The sequence below is a fragment of the Lampris incognitus genome, chromosome 1 (genome assembly GCF_029633865.1).
Source record: "Lampris incognitus isolate fLamInc1 chromosome 1, fLamInc1.hap2, whole genome shotgun sequence".
Taxonomy (NCBI): domain Eukaryota; kingdom Metazoa; phylum Chordata; class Actinopteri; order Lampriformes; family Lampridae; genus Lampris; species Lampris incognitus.
In genome coordinates this window covers 80,410,364-80,432,358 of record NC_079211.1, presented here as the reverse complement: position 1 = coordinate 80,432,358, position 21,995 = coordinate 80,410,364, and the positions used below count along the sequence as shown (strand labels likewise).

Here is a 21,995-nt window from a genome sequence, read left to right as displayed (position 1 = left end):
GCCTGAGCGAGGCAAACCGTGACACTGACCCGTTGGACCGGCGGGTGTATCCCAGGCTCTGGCGTGCTACTGGGCTGCCTCGTGGTGGCGTGGCTAACGGGCAGTGTGCTAACAAACCGCCTGTATGGCTGGCCTTGCGAGATGTGTAAGTGTGCTGCTGCAGCAGATGGGTGCTCTTCAAAGTTCTCAAGAGCTGGATCTGAGGATCCATGACATGTTGACGGATCTGCTAAGCTTCATGAAGAATCAAAGCAGCGTGTCGGTGCTGCCGTGCAGGACATGTGGATTGATACTCGCAAAGCGTAACGACACGTTTCAGAAAAACCGGTGACACTGTGAAAAGGTTGATTGATTCGGTGTCATTATTGGGTGGCCAGGAGCAGCTTTTAAGGGGCATGATGGGAGTGAAAAGTCCCATAATAAAGGAAAGTACAGAGGGACGGTAGAAGAGTTTCCCCGCCATGATGATGATCTGGCTGCTCATCTGAAATCAGTGAGGGGTGTTTTACAAATATAATGGGGGGGGGGTTGGTTGGGTGGTTACTTCACCAAACATTCTGGTTAGCAGCCGCCACTGACTCAGACACACACATATACACACACACACACACACACACACACACACACACACACACACACACACACACACACACACACGCATACATGCACACACACACACACACACACACGCATACATGCACACAAACACACACAAATAAACACACACACACACACACACACACACACAAAACACGAATGCTCACAAACAAAACAAACACAAAACACACACACACACACACACACACACACACACACACACACACACACACACACACACACACACACACACACACACACACACACACACAGAGTATGGATTTTCTCTTATAACATTTCTGGCCTCAACTTCCTTATCTCTCGCGCTCGCTCTCTCTCTCTCTCTTTCGTCACAACTCTCTATACTCTTTCTGCTTCCTCTTTCACAGCCACCCCTATGACCCCGTCTGCTTTCTGTTCCTGTCTTCACACCCCGCACAGTCTTCACATCAGCAAAAGTTACGTCTATTAATAAAGCTTCACTTTCATTCATGTTGATGACCTTGTTCTACTGTAGGTCTCTCTATCACTGTCTGGATAACAGTCCGATAAATGCTCTACTGTACGTCTCTCTATCAGTCTGTCTGGATAACAGTCTGATAAATGTTCTACTGTAGGTCTCTTTGTAAGTCTGTCTGGATAACAGTCGGATAAATGTTCTACTGTAGGTCTCTCTATCAGTCTGTCTGGATAACAGTCTGGTAAATGTTCTACTGTAGGTCTCTCTATCAGTCTGTCTGGATAACAGTCTGATAAATGTTCTACTGAAGGTCTCTATCAGTCTGTCTGGATAACAGTCTGATAAATGTTCTACTGAAGGTCTCTATCAGTCTGTCTGGATAACAGTCTAATAAATGTTCTACTGTAGGTCTCTCTATCAGTCTGTCTGGATAACAGTCTGATAAATGTTCTATTGTAGGTCTCTCTATCAGTCTGTCTGGATAACAGTCTGATACATGTTCTACTGAAGGTCTCTATCAGTCTGTCTGGATAACAGTCTGATAAATGTTCTGTTGTAGGTCTCTCTATCAGTCTGTCTGGATAACAGTCTGATAAATGTTCTACTGTAGGTCTCTCTATCAGTCTGTCTGGATAACAGTCTGACAGATGTTGTGCTGTAGGTCTCTCTATCAGTCTGTCTGGATAACAGTCTGATAAATGTTCTGTTGTAGGTCTCTCTATTAGTCTGTCTGGATAACAGTCTGATAAATGTTCTACTGTAGGTCTCTCTATCAGTCTGTCTGGATAACAGTCTGATAAATGTTCTACTGTAGGTCTCTTTGTAAGTCTGTCTGGATAACAGTCTGATAGATGTTGTACTGTAGGTCTCTCTATCAGTCTGTCTGGATAACAGTCCGATAAATGTTCTACTGAAGGTCTCTATCAGTCTGTCTGGATAACAGTCTGATAAATGTTCTACTGAAGGTCTCTCTATCAGTCTGTCTGGATAACAGTCTGATAAATGTTCTGTTGTAGGTCTCTCTATCAGTCTGTCTGGATAACAGTCTGATAAATGTTCTATTGTAGGTCTCTCTATCAGTCTGTCTGGATAACAGTCTGATAAATGTTCTACTGAAGGTCTCTATCAGTCTGTCTGGATAACAGTCTGATAAATGTTCTACTGTAGGTCTCTCTAACAGGTCAGACATGTGACCAGTCTCTCCTCCAGACCATTATGGGTCTCTGTATCTCACCTGGGAGTGTCTGTCTTGCAGCAAGGATTGGGTGTGGTTAGGGGCATGGGGAGGAGTTTAGGGGGTTTAGGTGGAGCAGGCTGCACTCTTTCTTCTTCCTCATGTTTTGGTGCTCCAGGCTTCTGGGAAGGTTGGGCTAAAGTTGTGACAGAGGACGTCTGCTGGTCTTCACAACAACTTGATGTATGGCCCACAACTTGCTGTGACTGGCCAGGAAAGGAGGGGGAAGGACCTGAGTTTGACTGTGATTGAACAGGAGAAGAGGGGGGGGAACCATCTTGTCTCTCAGCAGCCAGTCTCACCAGTTCCTGACAGAAAACCAAAGAACAGACTGTCTGAGCCACGAGTAAATAACAATAACAATAATAGCATGAACAATAACAGATCTTTATGCATGCTCAATAATCCAGGTAAGAAAATCAAAGAAAGGTGAATCAGTTCATCTGGACACAACGTTTATTGACAGATATATTTCATCACTTATCTAAGTGACCTCTTCAGTCTCACCTGACCGCAGGTATCCCACAGTTATAAACATTACAGTTGATCATGGATCGCAGGATCGGGTCCCCCGGCACAAACAGAGTGATATAATGTAGCTTTTACGTGCCAGGATTGCCGTGACTTGTACATTGAGGAAACCAAACAGACACTGACCAAGAGGATGGTACAACACAGTAGAGCTAACACGACAGGCCAGGACTTCACAGTCTACACCATTTACAGGCCAGTTGTCACTTTTTCAGGGATGACGATGTGCACATCCTTGATAGGGAGGAACGCTGGTTTGAATGGGGAGTCAAAGAGGCCATCTATGTGAAGAGGAAACGACCATCCCTGAAGGGGGGGGGGGGCAAGAGAACATCTGTCACCATCTTACAATGCTGTGGTTGCAAACATTCCCCATTCATCTGTGAATACTACACATGATCATTGCAACTCTAGTTAATGAACACACCCCAATTTGCATATGAAACTGGTCGTTGGTTTGGGTCGTTATGCCACTGTATTGTTTATAAGGGTGGGACACCTGCAGTACATTTATAAGGGTGGGGGTACCTGCAGTCAGTTTAGACTGAAGAGGTCACTTAGATGTTCAACTACTGGGTTTTTAGCTTCTTCTTAAAGATGGAGAGGGACTCAGCTGATCGAATGGAGTTTGGTAACTCGTTCCACCACCAGGGAACTACAGAAGAGAAGAGTCTGGCTAGTGACTTAGGGCCCCGTTGTGGTGGAAGTGCCAGGCACCTTTCATTGGCAGAGCGTAGTGAGTGGGACTGAGTGTAGACCTGAATGAGGGAGTTCAGGTGGGCGGGAGCCGTTTTAGTTGCTGTTTTATAAGTGAGCATCAAGGTTTTGAATTTGATGTGGGCAGCAACTGGGAGCCAGTGGAGGGATATGAACAGCGGAGTGACATGTTCTGTTTTGCATTGGTTGAAGACCAGACACACCACCGCGTTCTGAATCATTTGCAGAGGTTTGAAAGTGCATGCAGGGAGACCTGCCAGTAAGGAGTTGCAGTAGTCAATGTGTGATATAACAAGAGCCTGTACCAGGAGGCGTGCTGCATGCTCAGGAGTTGTGCTGCATACTCAGTAAGCAGTTGCATTTTTTCCTCTTTTATTTCATAGAGAAAAAAAAATCAAAATACAACATAAATATTTTAAACCAATAGGGAGATAAAATATCTCACAAGACATTGAACTCTACAGAATCAAAGAGGATAAGAATTAAAAATCAAAACACCGGTAGACAGGACAGAACATAGTGAGGTAACCTGTAGGATTTTGCATGGCTTCCAGCGTACAGACCCCCAAAAATCAAAGAAATCAAACAAAAAACACACATATACCATACATACTACACTATTTAACTGAAGGCCAACATCACCCTCCCTCCTTCCCCAATCACTAACAAACACTAATTCTCTAACATAACTATACAACAAATTAACATCTCGTTCCATTTTACTTTGAAAAACATTCCAGACCTCAACTCTCCTCTTTCCATAACGGGCCACATTGCTCTTCAACTTGACAGCAAACCTTGCATGGCTTAAAACATAATTTAATAGATTCACTTAACATCCTTCACTTTACCAGTCACCCCAAACAACCACAATTCTCTCCATCCCATTCTGTCAACAAACCACCTCTCCAACATCTACTTATTAAATCTGTCAACAAACCACCTCTCCTACATCTACTTATTAATTCTGTCAACAAACCACCTCTCCAACATCAACTTATTAATTCTGTCAACAGACCACCTCTCCTACATCTACTTATTAAATCTGTCAACAAACCACCTCTCCTACATCTACTTGTTAATTCTGTCAACAAACCACCTCTCCAGCATCTACATATTAGTTCTGTCTACAAATCACCTCTCCTACATCTACTTATTAGTTCGGTCAACAAACCAACTCTCCTACATCTACTTATTAATTCTGTCAACAAACCACCTCTCCAACATCTACTTATTAGTTCTGTCAACAAACCACTTCTCCTACATCTACTATTAGTTCTGTCAACAAACCACCTCTCCAACATCTACTTATTAATTCTGTCAACAAACCACCTCTCCAGCATCTACATATTAGTTCTGTCAACAAATCACCTCTCCTACATCTACTTATTACTTCTGTCAACAAACCACCTCTCCAACATCTACTTATTAGTTCTGTCAACAAACCACCTCTCCTACATCTACTTATTAATTCTGTCAACAAACCACCTCTCCTACATCTACTTATTAGTTCTGTCAACAAACCACCTCTCCTACATCTACTTATTACATCTGTCAACAAACCACCTCTCCTACATCTACTTATTACATCTGTCAACAAACCACCTCTCCTACATCTACACATTACATCTGTCAACAAACCACCTCTCCAGCATCTACGTATTAGTTCTGCCAATGAACCACCTCTCCAACATCTACTTATTAATTCTGTCAACAAACCACCTCTCCAACATCTACTTATTAATTCTGTCAACAGACCACCTCTCCTACATCTACTTATTATTTCTGTCAACAGACCACCTCTCCTACATCTACTTATTACATCTGTCAACAACCACCTCTGCTACATCTTCTTATTAGTTCTGTCAACAAACCACCTCTCCTACATCTACTTATTAAATCTGTCAACAAACCACCTCTCGTACAACTACTTATTAGTTCTGTCAACAAACCACCTCTCCTACATCTTCTTATTAGTTTTGTCAACAAACCACCTCTCCTACATCTTCTTATTAGTTTTGTCAACAAACCACCTCTCCAGCATCTACATATTAGTTCTGTCAACAAACCACCTCTTCTACATCTACTTATTAAATCTGTCAACAAATCACCTCTCCTACATCTACATATTACTACTGTCAACAAACCACCTCTCGTATAACTACTTGTTAGTTCTGTCAACAAACCACCTCTCCTACATCTACTTATTAGTTCTGTCAACAAACCGCCTCTCCTACATCTACACATTACATCTGTCAACAAACCACCTCTCCAGCATCTACTTATTAGTTCTGCCAATGAACCACCTCTACAACATCTACGTATTAATTCTGTCAACAAACCACCTCTCCAACATCTACGTATTATTTCTGTCAACAAACCACCTCTGCTACATCTGCTTATTAGTTCTGTCAACAAACCACCTCTCCAACATCTGCTTATTAGTTCTGTCAACAAACCACTTCTCCTACATCTACTTATTAATTCTGTCAACAAATCACATCTCCTACATCTACTTATTAATTCTGTCAACAAACCACTTCTCCTACATCTTCTTATTAGTTCTGTCAACAAACCACCTCTCCTACATCTACTTATTAAATCTGTCAACAAACCACCTCTCGTACATCTACTTATTATTTCTGTCAACAGACCACCTCTCCTAAATCTACTTATTAATTCTGCCAACGAACCACCTCTCCTACATCTACTTATTAATTCTGCCAACGAACCATCTCTGCTACATCTACTTATTAGTTCTGTCAACAAACCACCTCTCCAACATCTACTTATTAATTCTGTCAACAGACCTCCTCTACTACATCTACTTATTAGTTTTGTCAACAAACCACCTCTCCTACATCTTCTTATTAGTTTTGTCAACAAACCACCTCTCCAGCATCTACATATTAATTCTGTCAACAAACCACCTCTTCTACATCTACTTATTAAATCTGTCAACAAACCACCTCTCCTACATCTACTTATTAATTCTGTCAACAAACCACCTCTCCAGCATCTACATATTACATCTGTCAACAAACCACTTCTCCTACATCTACTTATTAGTTCTGTCAACAAACCACCTCTCCTACATCTACTTATTAGTTCTGTGAAAAAACCACCTCTCCTACAACTACTTATTAGTTCTGTCAACAAACCACCTCTCCAACATCTACTTATTAATTCTGTCAACAAACCACCTCTCCCTACATCTACTTATTAATTCTGTCAACAAACCACCTCTCCTACATCTACATATTACTTCTGTCAACAAACCACCTCTCGTATAACTACTTATTAGTTCTGTCAACAAACAACCTCTCCTACATCTACTTATTAATTCTGTCAACAAACCACCTCTCCTACATCTACTTATTAGTTCTGTCAACAAACCACCTCTCCTACATCTACTTATTACATCTGTCAACAAACCACCTCTCCTACATCTACACATACATCTGTCAACAAACCACCTCTCCAGCATATACTTATTAGTTCTGCCAATGAACCACCTCTCCAACATCTACTTATTAATTCTGTCAACAAACCACCTCTCCAACATCAACTTATTAATTCTGTCAACAGACCACCTCTCCTACATCTACTTATTAGTTCTGTCAACAGACCACCTCTCCTACATCTACTTATTACATCTGTCAACAACCACCTCTCCTACATCTTCTTATTAGTTCTGTCAACAAACAACCTCTCCTACATCTACTTATTACTTCTGTCAACAAACCACCTCTCGTACAATTACTTATTAGTTCTGTCAACAAACCACCTCTCCTACATCTACTTATTAATTCTGTCAACAAACCACCTCTCCAGCATCTACATATTAGTTCTGTCAACAAATCACCTCTCCTACATCTACTTATTAATTCTGTCAACAAACCACCTCTCCAACATCTACTTATTAGTTCTGTCAACAAACCACTTCTCCTACATCTACTTATTAGTTCTGTCAACACACCACCTCTCCTACATCTACTTATTAATTCTGTCAACAAACCACCTCTGCTATATCTACTTATTAGTTCTGTCAACAAACCACCTCTGCTACATCTGCTTATTAGTTCTGTCAACAAACCACCTCTGCTACATCTGCTTATTAGTTCTGTCAACAAATCACTTCTCCTACATCTACTTATTAATTCTGTCAACAAACCACTTCTCCTACATCTACTTATTAGTTCTGTCAACAAACCACCTCTCCTACATCTTCTTATTAGTTCTGTGAAAAAAACACCTCTGCTACAACTACTTATTAGTTCTGTCAACAAACTACCTCTCCCACATCTACTTATTAATTCTGTCAACAAACCACCTCTCCTACATCTACTTATTAGTTCTGTCAACAAACCACCTCTCCTACATCTACTTATTAGTTCTGTCAACAAACCACCTCTCCTACATCTACTTATTAATTCTGTCAACAAATCACCTCTCCTACATCTACTTATTATTTCTGTCAACAGACCACCTCTCCTAAATCTACTTATTAATTCTGCCAACGAACCACCTCTCCTACATCTACTTATTAATTCTGCCAACGAACCATCTCTGCTACATCTACTTATTAGTTCTGTCAACAAACCACCTCTCCAACATCTACTTATTAATTCTGTCAACAGACCTCCTCTACTACATCTACTTATTAGTTTTGTCAACAAACCACCTCTCCTACATCTTCTTATTAGTTTTGTCAACAAACCACCTCTCCAGCATCTACATATTAATTCTGTCAACAAACCACCTCTTCTACATCTACTTATTAAATCTGTCAACAAACCACCTCTCCTACATCTACTTATTAATTCTGTCAACAAACCACCTCTCCAGGATCTACATATTAGATCTGTCAACAAACCATTTCTCCAACATCTAATTATTAGTTATGTCAACAAACCACCTCTCCTACATCTACTTATTAGTTCTGTGAAAAAACCACCTCTCCTACAACTACTTATTAGTTCTGTCAACAAACCACCTCTCCAACATCTACTTATTAATTCTGTCAACAAACCACCTCTCCCTACATCTACTAATTAATTCTGTCAACAAACCACCTCTCCTACATCTACATATTACTTCTGTCAACAAACCACCTCTCGTATAACTACTTATTAGTTCTGTCAACAAACCACCTCTCCTACATCTACTTATTAATTCTGTCAACAAACCACCTCTCCTACATCTACTTATTAGTTCTGTCAACAAACCACCTCTCCTACATCTACTTATTACATCTGTCAACAAACCACCTCTCCTACATCTACACATACATCTGTCAACAAACCACCTCTCCAGCATATACTTATTAGTTCTGCCAATGAACCACCTCTCCAACATCTACTTATTAATTCTGTCAACAAACCACCTCTCCAACATCAACTTATTAATTCTGTCAACAGACCACCTCTCCTACATCTACTTATTAGTTCTGTCAACAGACCACCTCTCCTACATCTACTTATTACATCTGTCAACAACCACCTCTCCTACATCTTCTTATTAGTTCTGTCAACAAACCACCTCTCCTACATCTACTTATTACTTCTGTCAACAAACCACCTCTCGTACAATTACTTATTAGTTCTGTCAACAAACCACCTCTCCTACATCTACTTATTAATTCTGTCAACAAACCACCTCTCCAGCATCTACATATTAGTTCTGTCAACAAATCACCTCTCCTACATCTACTTATTAATTCTGTCAACAAACCACCTCTCCAACATCTACTTATTAGTTCTGTCAACAAACCACTTCTCCTACATCTACTTATTAGTTCTGTCAACACACCACCTCTCCTACATCTACTTATTAATTCTGTCAACAAACCACCTCTGCTATATCTACTTATTAGTTCTGTCAACAAACCACCTCTGCTACATCTGCTTATTAGTTCTGTCAACAAACCACCTCTGCTACATCTGCTTATTAGTTCTGTCAACAAATCACTTCTCCTACATCTACTTATTAATTCTGTCAACAAACCACTTCTCCTACATCTACTTATTAGTTCTGTCAACAAACCACCTCTCCTACATCTTCTTATTAGTTCTGTGAAAAAAACACCTCTGCTACAACTACTTATTAGTTCTGTCAACAAACTACCTCTCCCACATCTACTTATTAATTCTGTCAACAAACCACCTCTCCCTACATCTACACATTACATCTGTCAACAAACCACCTCTCCTAAATCTACTTATTAGTTCTGTGAAAAAACCACCTCTCCTACAACTACATATTAGTTCTGTCAACAAACCACCTCTCCAACATCTACTTATTAATTCTGTCAACAAACCACCTCTCCCTACATCTACTTATTAATTCTGTCAACAAACCACCTCTCCTACATCTACATATTACTTCTGTCAACAAACCACCTCTCGTATAACTACTTATTAGTTCTGTCAACAAACCACCTCTCCTACATCTACTTATTAATTCTTTCACCAAACCACCTCTCCTACATCTACTTATTAGTTCTGTCAACAAACCACCTCTCCTACATCTACTTATTACATCTGTCAACAAACCACCTCTCCTACATCTACACATACATCTGTCAACAAACCACCTCTCCAGCATATACTTATTAGTTCTGCCAATGAACCACCTCTCCAACATCTACTTATTAATTCTGTCAACAAACCACCTCTCCAACATCAACTTATTAATTCTGTCAACAGACCACCTCTCCTACATCTACTTATTAGTTCTGTCAACAAACCACCTCTCCTACATCTACTTGTTACTTCTGTCAACAAACCACCTCTCGTACAATTACTTATTAGTTCTGTCAACAAACCACCTCTCCTACATCTACTTATTAATTCTGTCAACAAACCACCTCTCCAGCATCTACATATTAGTTCTGTCAACAAATCACCTCTCCTACATCTACTTATTAATTCTGTCAACAAACCACCTCTCCAACATCTACTTATTAGTTCTGTCAACAAACCACTTCTCCTACATCTACTTATTAGTTCTGTCAACACACCACCTCTCCTACTACTACTACTACTACTTTCGGCTGCTCCCGTTAGGGGTCGCCACAGCGGATCATCCGTTTCCATTTCTTCCTGTCTTCTGCGTCTTCCTCTGTCACACCAGCCACCTGCATGTCCTCCCTCACCACATCCATAAACCTCCTCTTTGGCCTTCCTCTTCTCCTCTTCCCTGGCAGCTCCATATTCAGCATCCTTCTCCCAATATACTCAGCATCTCTCCTCCACACATGTCCAAGCCATCTCAATCTTGCCTCTCTTGCTTTGACACCACCTCTCCTACATCTACTTATTAATTCTGTCAACAAACCACCTCTGCTATATCTACTTATTAGTTCTGTCAACAAACCACCTCTGCTACATCTGCTTATTAGTTCTGTCAACAAACCACCTCTGCTACATCTGCTTATTAGTTCTGTCAACAAATCACTTCTCCTACATCTACTTATTAATTCTGTCAACAAACCACTTCTCCTACATCTACTTATTAGTTCTGTCAACAAACCACCTCTCCTACATCTTCTTATTAGTTCTGTGAAAAAAACACCTCTGCTACAACTACTTATTAGTTCTGTCAACAAACTACCTCTCCCACATCTACTTATTAATTCTGTCAACAAACCACCTCTCCCTACATCTACTTATTAATTCTGTCAACAAACCACCTCTCCTACATCTACATATTACTTCTGTCAACAAACCACCTCTGCAACATCTACTTATTAGTTCTGTCAACAAACCACCTCTCCTACATCTACTTATTAATTCTGTCAACAAACCACCTCTCCTACATCTACTTATTAGTTCTGTCAACAAACCACCTCTCCTACATCTACTTATTACATCTGTCAACAAACCACATCTCCTACATCTACACATTACATCTGTCAACAAACCACCTCTCCTAAATCTACTTATTAATTCTGCCAACGAACCACCTCTCCTACATCTACTTATTAATTCTGCCAACGAACCACCTCTGGTACATCTACTTATTAGTTCTGTCAACAAACCACCTCTCCAACATCTACTTATTAATTCTGTCAACAGACCACCTCTCCTACATCTACTTATTAGTTTTGTCAACAAACCACCTCTCCTACATCTTCTTATTACTTCTGTCAACAAACCACCTCTCCATCATCTACATATTAATTCTGTCAACAAACCACCTCTCGTACAACTGCTTATTAGTTCTGTCAACAAACCACCTCTCCTACATCTTCTTATTAGTTTTGTCAACAAACCACCTCTCCTACATCTTCTTATTAGTTTTGTCAACAAACCACCTCTCCAGCATCTACATATTAGTTCTGTCAACAAACCACCTCTTCTACATCTACTTATTAAATCTGTCAACAAATCACCTCTCCTACATCTACATATTACTACTGTCAACAAACCACCTCTCGTATAACTACTTGTTAGTTCTGTCAACAAACCACCTCTCCTACATCTACTTATTAGTTCTGTCAACAAACCGCCTCTCCTACATCTACACATTACATCTGTCAACAAACCACCTCTCCAGCATCTACTTATTAGTTCTGCCAATGAACCACCTCTACAACATCTACGTATTAATTCTGTCAACAAACCACCTCTCCAACATCTATGTATTATTTCTGTCAACAGACCACCTCTCCTACATCTACTTATTATTTCTGTCAACAGACCACCTCTCCTACATCTACTTATTACATCTGTCAACAACCACCTCTCCTACATCTACATATTATTTCTGTCAACAAACCACCTCTCCTATATCTACTTATTAATTCTGTCAACAAACCACCTCTCCTACATCTACTTATTACATCTGTCAACAAACCACTTCTCCTACATCTACTTATTAGTTCTGTCAACAAACCACCTCTCCTACATCTACTTATTAGTTCTGTGAAAAAACCACGTCTCCTACAACTACTTATTAGTTCTGTCAACAAACCACCTCTCCCACATCTACTTATTAATTCTGTCAACAAACCACCTCTCCCTACATCTACTTATTAATTCTGTCAACAAACCACCTCTCCTACATCTACATATTACTTCTGTCAACAAACCACCTCTCGTATAACTACTTATTAGTTCTGTCAACAAACCAACTCTCCTACATCTACTTATTAATTCTGTCAACAAACCACCTCTCCTACATCTACTTATTAGTTCTGTCAACAAACCAACTCTCCTACATCTACTTATTACATCTGTCACCAAACCACCTCTCCTACATCTACACATACATCTGTCAACAAACCACCTCTCCAGCATCTACTTATTAGTTCTGCCAATGAACCACCTCTCCAACATCTACTTATTAATTCTGTCAACAGACCACCTCTCCTACATCCAGTTATTATTTCTGTCAACAGACCACCTCTCCTACATCTACTTATTACATCTGTCAACAACCACCTCTCCTACATCTTATTAGTTCTGTCAACAAACCACCTCTCCTACATCTACTTATTAATTCTGTCAACAAACCACCTCTCCAGCATCTACATATTAGTTCTGTTAACAAATCACCTCTCCTACATCTACTTATTAATTCTGTCAACAAACCACCTCTCCAACATCTACTTATTAGTTCTGTCAACAAACCACTTCTCCTACATCTACTTATTAGTTCTGTCAACAAACCACCTCTCCTACATCTACTTATTAATTCTGTCAACAAACCACCTCTGCTATATCTACTCATTAGTTCTGTCAACAAACCACCTCTGCTACATCTGCTTATTAGTTCTGTCAACAAACCACCTGTGCTACATCTGCTTATTAGTTCTGTCAACAAACCACTTCTCCTACATCTACTTATTAGTTTTGTCAACAAACCACTTCTCCTACATCTACTTATTAGTTCTGTCAACAAACCACCTCTCCTACATCTACTTATTAGTTCTGTGAAAAAACCACGTCTCCTACAACTACTTATTAGTTCTGTCAACAAACCACCTCTCCCACATCTACTTATTAATTCTGTCAACAAACCACCTCTCCCTACATCTACTTATTAATTCTGTCAACAAACCACCTCTCCTACATCTACATATTACTTCTGTCAACAAACCACCTCTCCTACATCTACTTATTAGTTCTGTCAACAAACCAACTCTCCTACATCTACTTATTACATCTGTCACCAAACCACCTCTCATACATCTACACATACATCTGTCAACAAACCACCTCTCCAGCATCTACTTATTAGTTCTGCCAATGAACCACCTCTCCAACATCTACTTATTAATTCTGTCAACAGACCACCTCTCCTACATCCAGTTATTATTTCTGTCAACAGACCACCTCTCCTACATCTACTTATTAATTCTGTCAACAACCACCTCTCCTACATCTTATTAGTTCTGTCAACAAACCACCTCTCCTACATCTACTTATTACTTCTGTCAACAAACCACCTCTCGTACAATTACTTATTAGTTCTGTCAACAAACCGCCTCTCCTACATCTACTTATTAATTCTGTCAACAAACCACCTCTCCAGCATCTACATATTAGTTCTGTCAACAAATCACCTCTCCTACATCTACTTATTAAATCTGTCAACAAACCACCTCTCCTACATCTACTTATTAATTCTGTCAACAAACCACCTCTCCAGCATCTACATATTACATCTGTCAACAAACCACTTCTCCTACATCTACTTATTAATTCTGTCAACAAACCACCTCTCCCTACATCTACTTATTAATTCTGTCAACAAACCACCTCTCCTACATCTACATATTACTTCTGTCAACAAACCACCTCTCCAACATCTACTTATTAGTTCTGTCAACAAACCACCTCTCCTACATCTACTTATTAATTCTGTCAACAAACCACCTCTCCTACATCTACTTATTAGTTCTGTCAACAAACCACCTCTCCTACATCTACTTATTACATCTGTCAACAAACCACCTCTCCTACATCTACACATTACATCTGTCAACAAACCACCTCTCCAGCATCTACTTATTAGTTCTGCCAATGAACCACCTCTCCAACATCTACTTATTAATTCTGTCAACAAACCACCTCTCCAACATCTACTTATTAATTCTGTCAACAGACCACCTCTCCTACATCTACTTATTATTTCTGTCAACAGACCACCTCTCCTACATCTACTTATTACATCTGTCAACAACCACCTCTGCTACATCTTCTTATTAGTTCTGTCAACAAACCACCTCTCCTACATCTACTTATTAAATCTGTCAACAAACCACCTCTCGTACAACTACTTATTAGTTCTGTCAACAAACCACCTCTCCTACATCTTCTTATTAGTTTTGTCAACAAACCACCTCTCCTACATCTTCTTATTAGTTTTGTCAACAAACCACCTCTCCAGCATCTACATATTAGTTCTGTCAACAAACCACCTCTTCTACATCTACTTATTAAATCTGTCAACAAATCACCTCTCCTACATCTACATATTACTACTGTCAACAAACCACCTCTCCTACATCTACTTATTAGTTCTGTCAACAAACCAACTCTCCTACATCTACACATACATCTGTCAACAAACCACCTCTCCAGCATCTACTTATTAGTTCTGCCAATGAACCACCTCTCCAACATCTACTTATTAATTCTGTCAACAGACCACCTCTCCTACATCCAGTTATTATTTCTGTCAACAGACCACCTCTCCTACATCTACTTATTACATCTGTCAACAACCACCTCTCCTACATCTTATTAGTTCTGTCAACAAACCACCTCTCCTACATCTACTTATTACTTCTGTCAACAAACCACCTCTCCCACATCTACTCATTAATTCTGTCAACAAAACACCTCTCCCTACATCTACTTATTAATTCTGTCAACAAACCACCTCTCCTACATCTACATATTACTTCTGTTAACAAACCACCTCTCGTATAACTACTTATTAGTTCTGTCAACAAACCAACTCTCCTACATCTACTTATTAATTCTGTCAACAAACCACCTCTCCTACATCTACTTATTAGTTCTGTCAACAAACCAACTCTCCTACATCTACACATACATCTGTCAACAAACCACCTCTCCAGCATCTACTTATTAGTTCTGCCAATGAACCACCTCTCCAACATCTACTTATTAATTCTGTCAACAGACCACCTCTCCTACATCCAGTTATTATTTCTGTCAACAGACCACCTCTCCTACATCTACTTATTACATCTGTCAACAACCACCTCTCCTACATCTTATTAGTTCTGTCAACAAACCACCTCTCCTACATCTACTTATTACTTCTGTCAACAAACCACCTCTCGTACAATTACTTATTAGTTCTGTCAACAAACCGCCTCTCCTACATCTACTTATTAATTCTGTCAACAAACCACCTCTCCAGCATCTACATATTAGTTCTGTCAACAAATCACCTCTCCTACATCTACTTATTAATTCTGTCAACAAACCACCTCTCCAACATCTACTTATTAGTTCTGTCAACAAACCACTTCTCCTACATCTACTTATTAGTTCTGTCAACAAACCACCTCTCCTACATCTACTTATTAATTCTGTCAACAAACCACCTCTGCTATATCTACTCATTAGTTCTGTCAACAAACCACCTGTGCTACATCTGCTTATTAGTTCTGTCAACAAACCACTTCTCCTACATCTACTTATTAGTTTTGTCAACAAACCACCTCTCCTACATCTTCTTATTAGTTTTGTCAACAAACCACCTCTCCAGCATCTACATATTAGTTCTGTCAACAAACCACCTCTTCAACATCTACTTATTAAATCTGTCAACAAACCACCTCTCCTACATCTACTTATTAATTCTGTCAACAAACCACCTCTCCAGCATCTACATATTACATCTGTCAACAAACCACTTCTCCTACATCTACTTATTAATTCTGTGAAAAAACCACCTCTCCTACAACTACTTATTAGTTCTGTCAACAAACCACCTCTCCCACATCTACTTATTAATTCTGTCAACAAAACACCTCTCCTACATCTACATATTACTTCTGTCAACAAACCACCTCTCCAACATCTACTTATTAGTTCTGTCAACAAACCACCTCTCCTACATCTACTTATTAATTCTGTCAACAAACCACCGCTCCTACATCTACTTATCAGTTCTGTCAACAAACCACCTCTCCTACATCTACTTATTACATCTGTCAACAAACCACCTCTCCTACATCTACACATTACATCTGTCAACAAACCACCTCTCCAGCATCTACTTATTAGTTCTGCCAATGAACCACCTCTCCAACATCTACTTATTAATTCTGTCAACAAACCACCTCTCCAACATCTACTTATCAATTCTGTCAACAGACCACCTCTCCTACATCTACTTATTATTTCTGTCAACAGACCACCTCTCCTACATCTACTTATTACATCTGTCAACAACCACCTCTGCTACATCTTCTTATTAGTTCTGTCAACAAACCACCTCTCCTACATCTACTTATTAAATCTGTCAACAAACCACCTCTCGTACAACTACTTATTAGTTCTGTCAACAAACCACCTCTCCTACATCTTCTTATTAGTTTTGTCAACAAACCACCTCTCCTACATCTTCTTATTAGTTTTGTCAACAAACCACCTCTCCAGCATCTACATATTAGTTCTTTCAACAAACCACCTCTTCTACATCTACTTATTAAATCTGTCAACAAATCACCTCTCCTACATCTACATATTACTACTGTCAACAAACCACCTCTCGTATAACTACTTGTTAGTTCTGTCAACAAACCACGTCTCCTACATCTACTTATTAGTTCTGTCAACAAACCACCTCTCCTACATCTACACATTACATCTGTCAACAAACCACCTCTCCAGCATCTACTTATTAGTTCTGCCAATTAACCACCTCTACAACATCTACGTATTAATTCTGTCAACAAACCACCTCTCCAACATCTACGTATTATTTCTGTCAACACACCACCTCTCCTACATCTACTTATTATTTCTGTCAACAGACCACCTCTCCTACATCTACTTATTACATCTGTCAACAACCACCTCTCCTACATCTACATATTATTTCTGTCAACAAACCACCTCTCCTACATCTACTTATTAATTCTGTCAACAAACCACCTCTCCTACATCTACTTATTACTCTGTCAACAAACCACCTCTCTAACATCTACATATTATATCTGTCTACAAACCACCTCTCCAGCATCTACTTATTAATTCTGTCAACAAACCACCACTCCTACAGCTACTTATTACATCTGTCAACAAACCACCTCTCCTACATCTACTTATTAGTTCTGTGAAAAAACCACCTCTCCTACAACTACTCATTAGTTCTGTCAACAAACCACCTCTCCCACATCTACTTATTAATTCTGTCAACAAACCACCTCTCCCTACATCTACTTATTAATTCTGTCATCAAACCACCTCTCCTACATCTACATATTACTTCTGTCAACAAACAACCTCTCCCTACATCTACTTATTAATTCTGTCAACAAACCACCTCTCCAGCATCTACATATTACATCTGTCAACAAACCACTTCTCCTACATCTACTTATTAGTTCTGTGAAAAAACCACCTCTCCTACAACTACTTATTAGTTCTGTCAACAAACCACCTCTCCCACATCTACTTATTAATTCTGTCAACAAACCACCTCTCCTACATCTACATATTACTTCTGTCAACAAACCACCTCTCCAACATCTACTTATTAGTTCTGTCAACAAACCACCTCTCCTACATCTACTTATTACATCTGTCAACAAACCACCTCTCCTACATCTACACATTACATCTGTCAACAAACCACCTCTCCAGCATCTACTTATTAGTTCTGCCAATGAACCACCTCTCCAACATCAACTTATTAATTCTGTCAACAGACCACCTCTCCTACATCCAGTTATTATTTCTGTCAACAGACCACCTCTCCTACATCTACTTATTACATCTGTCAACAACCACCTCTCCTACATCTTATTAGTTCTGTCAACAAACCACCTCTCCTACATCTACTTATTACTTCTGTCAACAAACCACCTCTCGTACAATTACTTATTAGTTCTGTCAACAAACCGCCTCTCCTACATCTACTTATTAATTCTGTCAACAAACCACCTCTCCAGCATCTACATATTAGTTCTGTCAACAAATCACCTCTCCTACATCTACTTATTAATTCTGTCAACAAACCACCTCTCCAACATCTACTTATTAGTTCTGTCAACAAACCACTTCTCCTACATCTACTTATTAGTTCTGTCAACAAACCACCTCTCCTACATCTACTTATTAATTCTGTCAACAAACCACCTCTGCTATATCTACTCATTAGTTCTGTCAACAAACCACCTGTGCTACATCTGCTTATTAGTTCTGTCAACAAACCACTTCTCCTACATCTACTTATTAGTTTTGTCAACAAACCACCTCTCCTACATCTTCTTATTAGTTTTGTCAACAAACCACCTCTCCAGCATCTACATATTAGTTCTGTCAACAAACCACTTCTCCTACATCTACTTATTAGTTTTGTCAACAAACCACCTCTCCTACATCTTCTTATTAGTTTTGTCAACAAACCACCTCTCCAGCATCTACATATTAGTTCTGTCAACAAACCACCTCTTCAACATCTACTTATTAAATCTGTCAACAAACCACCTCTCCTACATCTACTTATTAATTCTGTCAACAAACCACCTCTCCAGCATCTACATATTACATCTGTCAACAAACCACTTCTCCTACATCTACTTATTAATTCTGTGAAAAAACCACCTCTCCCACATCTACTTATTAATTCTGTCAACAAAACACCTCTCCTACATCTACATATTACTTCTGTCAACAAACCACCTCTCCAACATCTACTTATTAGTTCTGTCAACAAACCACCTCTCCTACATCTACTTATTAATTCTGTCAACAAACCACCGCTCCTACATCTACTTATCAGTTCTGTCAACAAACCACCTCTCCTACATCTACTTATTACATCTGTCAACAAACCACCTCTCCTACATCTACACATTACATCTGTCAACAAACCACCTCTCCAGCATCTACTTATTAGTTCTGCCAATGAACCACCTCTCCAACATCTACTTATTAATTCTGTCAACAAACCACCTCTCCAACATCTACTTATCAATTCTGTCAACAGACCACCTCTCCTACATCTACTTATTATTTCTGTCAACAGACCACCTCTCCTACATCTACTTATTACATCTGTCAACAACCACCTCTGCTACATCTTCTTATTAGTTCTGTCAACAAACCACCTCTCCTACATCTACTTATTAAATCTGTCAACAAACCACCTCTCGTACAACTACTTATTAGTTCTGTCAACAAACCACCTCTCCTACATCTTCTTATTAGTTTTGTCAACAAACCACCTCTCCTACATCTTCTTATTAGTTTTGTCAACAAACCACCTCTCCAGCATCTACATATTAGTTCTTTCAACAAACCACCTCTTCTACATCTACTTATTAAATCTGTCAACAAATCACCTCTCCTACATCTACATATTACTACTGTCAACAAACCACCTCTCGTATAACTACTTGTTAGTTCTGTCAACAAACCACCTCTCCTACATCTACTTATTAGTTCTGTCAACAAACCACCTCTCCTACATCTACACATTACATCTGTCAACAAACCACCTCTCCAGCATCTACTTATTAGTTCTGCCAATTAACCACCTCTACAACATCTACGTATTAATTCTGTCAACAAACCACCTCTCCAACATCTACGTATTATTTCTGTCAACACACCACCTCTCCTACATCTACTTATTATTTCTGTCAACAGACCACCTCTCCTACATCTACTTATTACATCTGTCAACAACCACCTCTCCTACATCTACATATTATTTCTGTCAACAAACCACCTCTCCTACATCTACTTATTAATTTTGTCAACAAACCACCTCTCCTACATCTACTTATTACTCTGTCAACAAACCACCTCTCTAACATCTACATATTATATCTGTCTACAAACCACCTCTCCAGCATCTACTTATTAATTCTGTCAACAAACCACCACTCCTACAGCTACTTATTACATCTGTCAACAAACCACCTCTCCTACATCTACTTATTAGTTCTGTGAAAAAACCACCTCTCCTACAACTACTCATTAGTTCTGTCAACAAACCACCTCTCCCACATCTACTTATTAATTCTGTCAACAAACCACCTCTCCCTACATCTACTTATTAATTCTGTCATCAAACCACCTCTCCTACATCTACATATTACTTCTGTCAACAAACAACCTCTCCCTACATCTACTTATTAATTCTGTCAACAAACCACCTCTCCAGCATCTACATATTACATCTGTCAACAAACCACTTCTCCTACATCTACTTATTAGTTCTGTGAAAAAACCACCTCTCCTACAACTACTTATTAGTTCTGTCAACAAACCACCTCTCCCACATCTACTTATTAATTCTGTCAACAAACCACCTCTCCTACATCTACATATTACTTCTGTCAACAAACCACCTCTCCAACATCTACTTATTAGTTCTGTCAACAAACCACCTCTCCTACATCTACTTATTACATCTGTCAACAAACCACCTCTCCTACATCTACACATTACATCTGTCAACAAACCACCTCTCCAGCATCTACTTATTAGTTCTGCCAATGAACCACCTCTCCAACATCAACTTATTAATTCTGTCAACAAACCACCTCTCCAACATCTACTTATTAATTCTGTCAACAGACCACCTCTCCTACATCTACTTATTATTTCTGTCAACAGACCACATCTCCTACATCTACTTATTACATCTGTCAACAACCACCTCTGCTACATCTTCTTATTCGTTTTGTCAACAAACCAACTCTCCTACATCTACACATTACATCTGTCAACAAACCACCTCTCCAGCATCTACTTATTAGTTCTGTCAACAAACCACCTGTTCTACATCTACTTATTAAATCTGTCAACAAATCACCTCTCCTACATCTACTTATTAGTTCTGTCAACAAACCACCTCTCCTACATCTACTTATTAGTTCTGTCAACAAACCACCTCTCCTACATCTACACATTACATCTGTCAACAAACCACCTCTCCAGCATCTACTTATTAGTTCTGCCAATGAACCACCTCTACAACATCTACGTATTAATTCTGTCAACAAACCACCTCTCCAACATCTACGTATTATTTCTGTCAACAGACCACCTCTCCTACATCTACTTATTATTTCTGTCAACAGACCACCTCTCCTACATCTACTTATTACATCTGTCAACAACCACCTCTCCTACATCTACATATTATTTCTGTCAACAAACCACCTCTCCTACATCTACTTATTAATTCTGTCAACAAACCACCTCTCCTACATCTACTTATTACATC

General features: G+C 39.3%; 1 protein-coding gene across 1 annotated transcript in view; it reads right to left on the bottom strand.

Annotated features, from left to right (window-relative positions):
* The window catches only part of LOC130111075 (rap guanine nucleotide exchange factor 1-like), a 572,235-nt gene that overhangs the window by 324,787 nt on the left and 225,453 nt on the right, over positions 1-21,995 (bottom strand). Inside the window, exon 4 of the mRNA XM_056278100.1 lies at positions 2,292-2,599. Within this exon, the coding sequence (XP_056134075.1) occupies positions 2,292-2,599 (308 nt within the window). The remainder of the gene's footprint in view (positions 1-2,291; positions 2,600-21,995) is intronic.